The 10275-nt window shown below is 37.1% G+C and overlaps 1 protein-coding gene across 1 annotated transcript; it reads right to left on the bottom strand.

Moving 5' to 3' along the window:
- Nucleotides 1–4898: 4898 nt before the first annotated feature.
- On the bottom strand, nucleotides 4899–5264 carry LOC131644529 (uncharacterized). Its single transcript, XM_058915056.1, has one exon. It carries the CDS (start codon nucleotides 5262–5264, stop codon nucleotides 4899–4901), a length of 366 nt encoding a protein of 121 aa, XP_058771039.1.
- Between the last annotated feature and the right edge of the window lie 5011 nt (nucleotides 5265–10275).

Here is a 10275-nt window from a genome sequence, read left to right as displayed (position 1 = left end):
GGGGGACAAGAGACAATATCCCATGTAAAATTCTCTTGAAGAGCCTGAAGTTCCTCATTCATTGCTTTTATCCAACGCACGTCTTTAACAGCCTGTGCATAACAAGTAGGAATAGATATGCTAGACAGTAAGACAGTCAAAGAAGTATGTGAGGAATCATACCTGTCTGACGAATATCTATCTGGTGCTTTAGATATTCGACCAGAACGTCGTGGTTCGACCGGTTCAGGATCAGGTGGCGGATCTGTGTCGGGAGGGGCGATGGGAACCTGTTTTCTGCGTTGTCTGACATATGTGATTTCTGGTTTGTAACATTCTATAGATCGAGGCATAACAGAAAAATTAGGAAGAATAGCAATATCATTTGTGACATGAGAAAGAGAATGAAACATATATTGATTATCAAAAAATGTAACATTCCGAGAAACTCGAAAACGGTGATTAGAAACATCATAACACACAAAACCCTTATGAGAGTTTCTACACCCTATAAATGCACATTAAATAGACTGTGCGCCAAGCTGATTTATTTCAAACGGAGGTAAGTGAACAAAACACACAGATCCAAAAGTATGTAAATCACTATAATTAGACTGAATTTTAAAAAGGCGAAAGAAGGGAGAATCAAAATCAATAACCGTAGAAGGAAGACGATTGATCAAGAATACGGCTGTGGAAAGAGCCTCTACCCAAAATCGGGATGGCACAGAAGCTTGAAGAAGTAAGGTGTGTGTTACATCAAGCAAATGATGATTCTTTCGCTCTGCCATCCCGTTTTGTTGAGGGGTATTGGACAAGACCGTTGAGACAAGATCCCTTTTTGTTTGAGGTATTCCTGAAATTCATGAGATATATACTCACCTACCGAGTCAGATCGAAATTTTTTAACACCTGCTTGAAATTGATTTTCAACATATGCCAAAAATTTCTGAAACATAGAAAACACTTCAGACTTAGATCTAAGAAAGTATATCCAAGTAAAACGACTGTAATCATCAATGAATGTTACAAAATATTTAGTGAGAATGAGATGCTACAGGAGACATTCCCCATACATCACTATGAATCATCTCAAAATAAGTAGAAGCACGATGAGCACCTGACAGAAAAGGAAGTGTTTTACTTTTAGCTAATTTGCAAACAGAACATGAAATAGAAGCAGGACAGGCATGTTTATTTCCCAACAAACCAGTTTTAAATAAATGAGACAAAACAACAGAATTTGGATGGCCCAATTTTCTATGCCAATCCTCATACGAATTCAAAACAGTAATACACGCAAAAGATAAATGACTAGGATTAAACTGGAGCAGAAATAGTCTTCCCACTTTAGGCCCCTTCGCGATCACCTTCCCCGACGCCTTCTCCTGCACAAGACAACCAACACGAGAAACATTAACATTACAATTGTTATCCACCAACTGACCAACCGACAATAAGTTGGAAGCAAGTCCGGGTGATACAAGCACGTCACAAAAATTAGAGTTATGTCACCAACATCAGTGATAACGAGTTTATTACCATCAGCAATTTGAATTTGCTGATTACCATTATAGGAATGTAAATTTTGCAAGTGTTCAGAGGAACCCGTCGTGTGATTGGATGCACCAAAATCAAGAAACCACGGTTGAGAAACATTAGAAGGCTTACCCCGAATTCCAAAGACGGAAAGAGCAGAAAGTACCATTTGTTGAATCATTTCAGGTTGTAGAACTCCACCATTGGATGCATCAGTACTGAGAGGACCAACCGCAGAGTTGGTAATGGCATGGAATGCCTGGGCTGGACGTTGTGCTGGTTGGGGAGGACCCGTGGGGCAGTCAGAGATGATATGACCCTATTGTTTGCAATAGTTGCAAAACCTCTTACTGCAATTGCGAGCAATATCTCCGAATTGTTTGCAAGAAAAACATTGGACTTGTCGCATATCACGACCCTTTCCTCTACTCTGAGCAACATATGCAATTGCAACAGGTTCGGAACTAACAGCATCAGGGGACATAGTTCCTTGAGTAAGGAGACGTTGTTCTTCCCTGAGAAGTTAACCAACCCAAGTATCCAAAGAAGGAACGAAATTCCTATTCAGCAAAGCACCTCTCACAACCTCAAATTCTGGACGAAGTTTCATGAGAAATTGATCTCGCCCACTGGTGTTGTAAACTTCTTGAAGAGCCGCGAGGGAGGTCTTGGGAACCTGAGCAAGTATAATAGCAGAGTGTTCTGTCCAGAGATTTAGAAAACTACAATAGTATTCTTGAATAGACAAATCACCTTGTTTGTAGTTGGTTATGTCTAACTCCAACTGAAACCGTTTTGCCGAATTGTCCTGGTTGTAAATACGCTTCATATAATTCCACATTTCTTGAGCAGTTGAAAAAGAGCGCAAATTATTGATCATCTGAGGATCAATACTGTTGAGAATCCAAGTGATGATTTGAGCATCTTTAATTTCTCACGCATCTAAATCAATTTTCTCTGTCGCTGCCTTAGAAACATCATCGAGATGACTCCATAATCCCTTTCCTTTAACATACATCTTGAATTGAAATTCCCATGCAGAATAATTTTTGCCGGTAAAACGGACACAAAAATTCTTTTCGTTTTCCATTGCCATGATACAATAACTTTAACTCTAAAGACAACTCTTGTTCAATGAATAATAAAACAAAACTCACTGGCAGCAAATACCTTGTGATACCACTGTACAGTACAGTAACACATTGCAATTTAAATTTTTATTATTGTTTTTTTGATAGCAGCAATTGAATAAGAGTGAAAGAAGTATCTAAATATTCTAAAGAAAATTGCCGACGAAACACGGAAGAAAATTGCCGACACAACACGGAAGAAAATTGCCGACACCGAATTAACCCACGGAAGAAACTACTTGCCGACACCGAATCAATCCACTAAGTCATAACACTTGCCGATGAAAACACTACCAAAAACGGATCCGAGAAACGATTGTAGGCACTAGAGATCACAATCGCAAGCTTATAAGAGATCACCGAGAACCGAGATCTACCGAGATAATTTCAAGAGCGACCCAGTGGGGGTGCCACTGAATAACCAAGATTAACCTAAAACTCACAGGTTTGACCGAAAACCCACTGGTACCATGTCAATAATTATTGGCTTGATGCCTTTCTCATTGATATTTATTGTATATATAGATGTTACAGGGCTATACAGGTAATTACGCTAAATAATTACATTTAATGAGAACAAATCAATTTATTCTAGGAACAAACCCTTATTCTAGAAACAAACTAATTCTTATTCACAAATGGTACAAGAACTGACATTATTTTTTGCGCTCAACGGTTAAGTCAATTTCTATTTGCTCCAACTACGAGTCACTTTCATGTTGCACCTCGAGTCTTAAGATACTTAAAGTCCTTTTTTGTAGACAGGGGCGGATTCACGTGGGGTAGAGTGGGGGCTCATGACCCCACAAAGCAATTTTTTTTTTAATAATTAGTATTAATTATTTGTTCAGCCCCCATATAACTCCAACAAACTCACCAACGTGTACTATGTAACTACCCAATCCTACTTTAACTCTTCAAATTCTTTTTTTAATTATTACTCCATTTATTATTTCTGTTTTTTTTTAATTGTTTTAACTTTTCAAATTCAATTACAATCTCCATTCATTCTCTCTCTTAACTTTATTCACATTCTCTCACAATTTAGTTTTGTGAGTTTGTGAGTTTGTAACTTTGTCTAATTGAGTCATTTGCAACTGATACATAGAGGTATGTTTTTTCTTTAATAAATTTATTTTTGTCATTTATTTAGGTTTAACATAACATTGTAAAATTATAGAAATAGTTTTTTTATTAGGTGTTTATTATAAGAAGAACAACAAAGAGTATTTGAATTAAGATAAATATATGTTATTTTTCACTTTTTGATGAAGTGGACAATGAAAAAATCATTGAACATTTTCAAAATATGAAAACTCGTAGAGGACAATTGTAAGGTTTTTTTTTTTGTATTTTAACTTTTTTTGTCGTTATATTATGTATTTTGGAACAATTTGAAATATTTTTCTTTAGTCAAAATATATCCATTATTTTTAAGCCCCCACCATAGAAAAGTTCTGGATCCGCCAATGTTTGTAGACAAGGAATATTCCTACCTAGAGACCCACGAATTCAATTGCAAGATTACTCAAATACAGATTGGTTTGGCTGCCTAGATTCTAGTCGTTCTATTTCAGGCCAATGTTTTTTCTTAGGAAGGTTACTCATTTCATGGAGAATCAAGAAGCAATTGAGTGTTTCAAGATCTTCAAGGGAAGCTGAAAATAAAGCACTAACTGCTTCATCTTATGATCTCCAATGGATGCTCTATTTGTTCAAAATTTTAAGAGATAAGTGTCTAAGAACACCCTTCTTTATTGTGATAACCAAAAGGCACTTCACATTATAGTCAATCCGGTGTTTCATGAACGAACAAATCATTTGGAAATCGACTTTCATATTCTAACTTTCTAAGGAAAAAGATGACATCAAGTATTAAGTTGCAACAAGGATTTAATTACTTGTTAGACAAGCAGTGAGCATATATTAGAAACATATGCTAAAGTCAATGATTAACTAACTGTTTGAGTTAGTTAAAACAGTTAGAAAGTCTATTGACACATGTTAAAAATCAGAGCACATAGCAAAGAACATAAAGATAAACTATTAGAAACTAATGAAACAAGACCATTGAACTTGAGTATGTTTGCAGTTGAATCAAATTGATGAATGACACTAAGAACAAAGGTATATCAATCAACTACCTAATTTTAAGGTAATAGATACAAGAATCAAAACCAATTTCTTACACAAAAATACCAACAATATCAGTATACAAAGTTCAAATTAATCCGAAGCAAGCAAGCTATATCAACTGTAATAGATAACTGGTTTATTGGAATTCAAATCCCACATGCCACCTTCCTTAAGATACTCAATATACCTTGCAAATTCAGGCCTAGCTGTTGTTTTCTTTTTCCTACGAAAATCCAAGAAGTTGAACAGTGGATGACTCTTCTTGTTACTACTACTATTAGTCTTCTTTGTAGGGTTCCTTTGTAGGTTGATATCCCTAAAATTTGAACCTAGAGCCATATTTCTTGAAGAATTAGATGGTTTAGAAGGCATGCTTGTACTTCTCTTGAACTCCTCATGCAAAAGTGTTGTGGTTGCAGATTCTTTACCTAACCTCTCATACCTCCCAGTTCCAAAGCCTCTACTCATGGATCTAAACATGGTTATATCCTGAACTATAAATGTGTGAAGAAATGAAGAGAAAAGTGTGGTGAGAATTGTTGACAAGTTAACTTGAAGAAGAACAACATAATGGATGGATTTATATAGGTATATACAGTAATACAGGTCAAGTTTGGCTAGCTAGTAGTTTGTTGGACGTTAGTGGTTTTTTCTTTAGTTCAATAATGTAACACGTTTGAATGTTTTGTATATGGCTTTGTGATTTGAAAACATCACTTTTTCAATATATTATTTGCCACCTTAAAAAGATGGATCTCTTTATATCTATTTATATATGAAAATATGAAAATATGAAAATGGCATTTATATATTTTTGTGGTATGCCAATCTTGATTTTGTTAGTCAAATTGCCACTAAGACCTAACAACATGTGCCCTTTAAGTTATTGCCTTCACAATCACATTACACATGAATCATTCGAAGTCAATTCATTCTTTGAATTTTCCTCAGGGTTTTGCAACCGCATGCTTGTGTGATTGCTGACCATCTATTTCCAACTACAAACAAAAATAATACACAATCAAGAAAATAAAACTTTAAATAAAATGTTCTTACCACCTACCTATATATGTGGACTCTTTTTTTTTTTACTGTATTGTTGGGTTTTATAAGTTGTACATATTTGACCACTTTGGTAGATGATCGATATAAAATACAATTATTATCATTATTTTCTATTAAAAAACTCATAACAAAGAAAACAAAATGTGGGGTATTTTGTAAACTGTTAACACGAGTGCAATGTACACTTCAATATTTTTATATTTAGAAATAATGCAACGAAAAAATATTAAATTATTGTTTTAAGCCCAACATGGCAGCTCTAACCGACCATTTTGAAAGAGTTAATATTAAATTATTGTTTTAAGCCCAACATGGCAGCTCTAACCGACCATTTTGAAAGAGTTGTAATTCTTCCAGTTAACGTATGAGGACTATCCTACGGATGAGCATACACCACCAGAAAAAAAAGTTATTAGCGTCGGTCATTAGTTAATGCTAAACGCTACAAACAGATATCAATATGTGTTTAGTGTCGGTTTAGCTTCGGTGACAGGCCTTGAATAAAATCTGGAAAGCTACTAGGTTGTGTTGGCTAAAGAGGAGCCGAGACTACTTAGCCGTGGCTAAAACGAGGCTACATGGACACTAAAGAACCGACGCTACTTTTTTTCAAACGAAAAGGAAGAGGAGGTAAACGAAATAAAACACAATAAAGTATATTTAAAAATTGCGTCAGAGCAGCCGCCACAATTGTTTAATAAAATTTATTTAAAAATTCAAACAATAAATAAGTAGCGTCAATCGGACCGAAAATACTAAAAAAATAAAATTTTCGAGGGAATAAATAAATAAATAATTTAATTATTAATTAATGATACATAGTGTCGATTTAGGCGACACTAAAATTAATATAAAAAAACAAAATGAATTCATCGCCAAACGTAATAAGAAAATAGTAGGAGGGCACGTAACTTTGGTGTAGTGGTGGTCTAGCTGACGCTAAATTTGAAAATTAGTGTCGGTGTTGGGGGCCGACGCTAAATTGGAAAATTAGTGTCGGTGTAGGGGGCCGACGCTAATTATGACAACTAAAACATAATATTCTGAGGAAATTGAAAAGATGTTGGCCGTCTATAAAAAACATGGAGGTACCTTGGTAAAGACCCCTGACCGACCTATATTGGGGTTCTAGGACTTAGAGAAGATAGGAAGGGTCCCCAATGAAATTTTCCCCTGGTGATCACAGCTATAGTCTGGCAGTTTGATGTCTCCTGAATCCTGATTGATGGCGGAAACTCATGTGATATTATGTATTTAGAGTTGTTTGAGAAGATGGGCTTGGAAAGAGGGATCTTATAGCCATATGATGGCTCAGACTTGTAGGCATTCAATGGAACGACCACCCGTCTATAGGGATACGTTGAGCTAATGATATCAGTAGGCAAAGTGAAGGATGTTAGGACATTAAATTTGCAATTTCCTATCGTCCTTTGCAAGAGAGTTTATAATTGCATCCTGGGAAGTCCTTTTGTAATCACTTTTGACATCGTAGCCCCTTTGGATCATCTCAAGCTCAAGTATCATAATCTTCAAGAAGAGCCGGTCACCATCAAAGTCGACTCGAGGGAACAAAAAAGAATTTATCAAGAACTTTAGAGAGACCAAGGAGAATGTGTCGCCATGGAGATTAATGTAGCTTCCCTAACCGGCCAGCTCAGTAGGATGGGCATCCGTACCCCAAGAAGTGGCTAGGCAAACAAAAGGTGAACAAGAAGAATAAGCAGCGGCTAACCCACCTAGTTATGTTTTCTTTCTCATCTGTATTAAATTTCGTGACTATATAATCATTTTCCTTATGTATAATGGTAACTTACAATTATAAATAAAATGTGATAGTTTCTAAAATATTTTTTTCTTTGTGATTGTGCATACTGACAACGACTCTATCACCAACGAGATCCCTACTGGGATGACTTCGAGGATATGGAAAATTCATAGCTACTCCCAGTGCAGATCCATTACCTCCAAATGATGAAAAGAGATCATGTTAGGCTGGAACTGATAGTTCACAATGAAGATCGTATTGCTTCAAATTTTCTTAATAGCGACGAAATGAAACAAACTCCAAGCGCATAACTATCAGTGATTGAGGTGAGTATCATCATGAATAGTCCTGCACATTACCAAGGCCCAAGGTGTTAGATATTATGATTCTACTCTACCACACCTTATTATCATCACTTAGATTCAAAGTGCAGTTACTTTTAATGGTGATCCCCCACTATAATACCTTTTCCATTTGGCTAGTTGATGGTGAGTCCACAAGTGTAGGAGTGAACACATAGAAACGTTCGAAGAGGGATAAGTTCTGCGAAATATAGTTACAGGCCTACTAGTGATCACAAAAGTTTCAAAGGATGCAAATGGACCGATCGATCGTCGCGTAGGAGTGCACACATAGAGACGTTCAAAGAGGGATAAGTTTTGCGAAATATTGATACAAAAACCTCTTAGCAATTACTTCTGATTTGACGTCTTCACACTATCCGATCGTTGCTGACCGAAACCAAATGGACAATATGACAAAATTCTTTGATGTTCAATAGTTCTTTAGATCATTACAATAGAACAGAGAATATATCACCCCGCATAGAGGAACACACAGGGAAAAGGCACATCGAGCACTTGTAACGACGAAACAAAGTGTCATCAAAGACACCTCTTATCAACACTCTTATTTAATATCCAGTTCGGATTCACATATCTGTAAGGAGACAATCAAGTGAAAGAAAGTAACCAGGCTCAATCTGTAAGGGAAGAGGAGAAACTATGGAGAAAAACCCTTAAGGAAATCTCATCTCTGTTCGGTTATGCTCTCGGCATAAGTAGAATTTGACCATGCACCGGAGGACGAATTCTCATGTCTCCTATAGACGCACCGCCAGTCACACCTCGAAGGATCATGGTGAGCGTCTACTCCAAAGTAAAGGGGTGAAAATACTCTGTTTTCCTGGTGTTTAGGACGATATCCCTAGCCACCAACAGGAGACATCCATGAAGATTCCTGGATGAATTTGAGGCGGTCCATCGCCACATCCATCCCTATCGATGCTTCAGTCTGTTGAAGAATATGCGATAAAAGAGGAGAGCACCACATCATGACAACTCCTTCTATGAATTAAGTACTCTGTGAAATTGTTGCAAAATGCTAATAATTGATATGATATTTGTTATACGTTGCAACCATAGAGCATCTTGTGAATTTCATGCAGGACAAAGTAAGTCACTCTTCTCCATCAAACTTCACTTCTAAGGAGTACTCTTTTTAATGTAGATGGTGCACCCCCTCTTAGGAACTAACCACTCCAATAGCATAGGCGGTGGAGCCCGAAGGCGTCCACCCGAACCAAGTCAACCCTGGGGGCAGGGACATGGACCTAACTTTGGATGAGGATGGTTCCTTGTGACTTAGAGAAAGCGAAATAACTCTTCTTAATCGGGGCTAGTAAAATGAAACTCCAATTGAGAGTATAGAGTTCAAAGTAAAGCAAAGATTTGAGGGTTCTTAACCTAGAGTGGGAAATACCTTGAAGCTATCGCGACGCAGACTTGCACTCCACTAATGCACATCCACAAAGCCCTTGAGGCAAAAAAAATTAAATTGCCCACGAGCCAAACAAACTTTAAATTTCAAGGGTAACAAGCAAGCCCCGACGCAATAGCAATTCTCAACTAATGAGAATTGTAAGGCGATAGGAAGGAAGAGCCAAATACATGGCCAGTACACAAAGTTAAATAAATTCTGAATTACTGAGGTAAAAATATGTATATATAAATATTGTTATCATAGCCAAGCACAAAAGTTTGGCCAATATTAAAGGAAAAAACAAGAGAAAAAAGTAATTAAGATTCAACACCCATAGACGAAGCACCATGATCACCCTCAAAATTCCCTTCTTGACCAGTCTTGAAGGGGCCTAACCCTTCAACAGGAATATTGGCATCTGGACAAAATCCATTTACTTGTTTCATGATTTGATCACGGCCACTGTACACGCCATGCACATTTCATTAAAGGGAATGATGGAACCTTTCCCTCAGAGTGGCCACCTCGCCTTCAAGATCCTTTAGAGCCTCAACATGAGTCTTCGCTTCGTGCTGGAGAGTTTTCCAATCCTCCTTCATATTGCGGTTCACCTTAGCAACAATATTGGAAGTCTTATGGCGCCGTTTTTTCTCTGATTCAAGGGAGGACTCCAGCTCAATGATCTGGGTGGTCAAAGTTGAAGGGGAGACGTAGACCTTTGCATCTTTTTGCAAAGCTTTGGCAAGCTTGACCTTCTCTTGATAATCGACCAACTCCTTTTGGATGGCCAAGCATTTATGATCCATTTCTTCATGCTTACCTTTCCAAATGTCTCTTTCCTTGGAAGGATTTCCTCCAGCTAAGATGTCCCGTATAGTAGGAGCGGCCAAAGAGAATAGA

The sequence above is a fragment of the Vicia villosa genome, linkage group LG1 (assembly GCF_029867415.1).
Source record: "Vicia villosa cultivar HV-30 ecotype Madison, WI linkage group LG1, Vvil1.0, whole genome shotgun sequence".
Taxonomy (NCBI): domain Eukaryota; kingdom Viridiplantae; phylum Streptophyta; class Magnoliopsida; order Fabales; family Fabaceae; genus Vicia; species Vicia villosa.
Note: the sequence above shows the minus strand (reverse complement) of the source record. Positions and strands in the feature narration are given on the sequence as shown.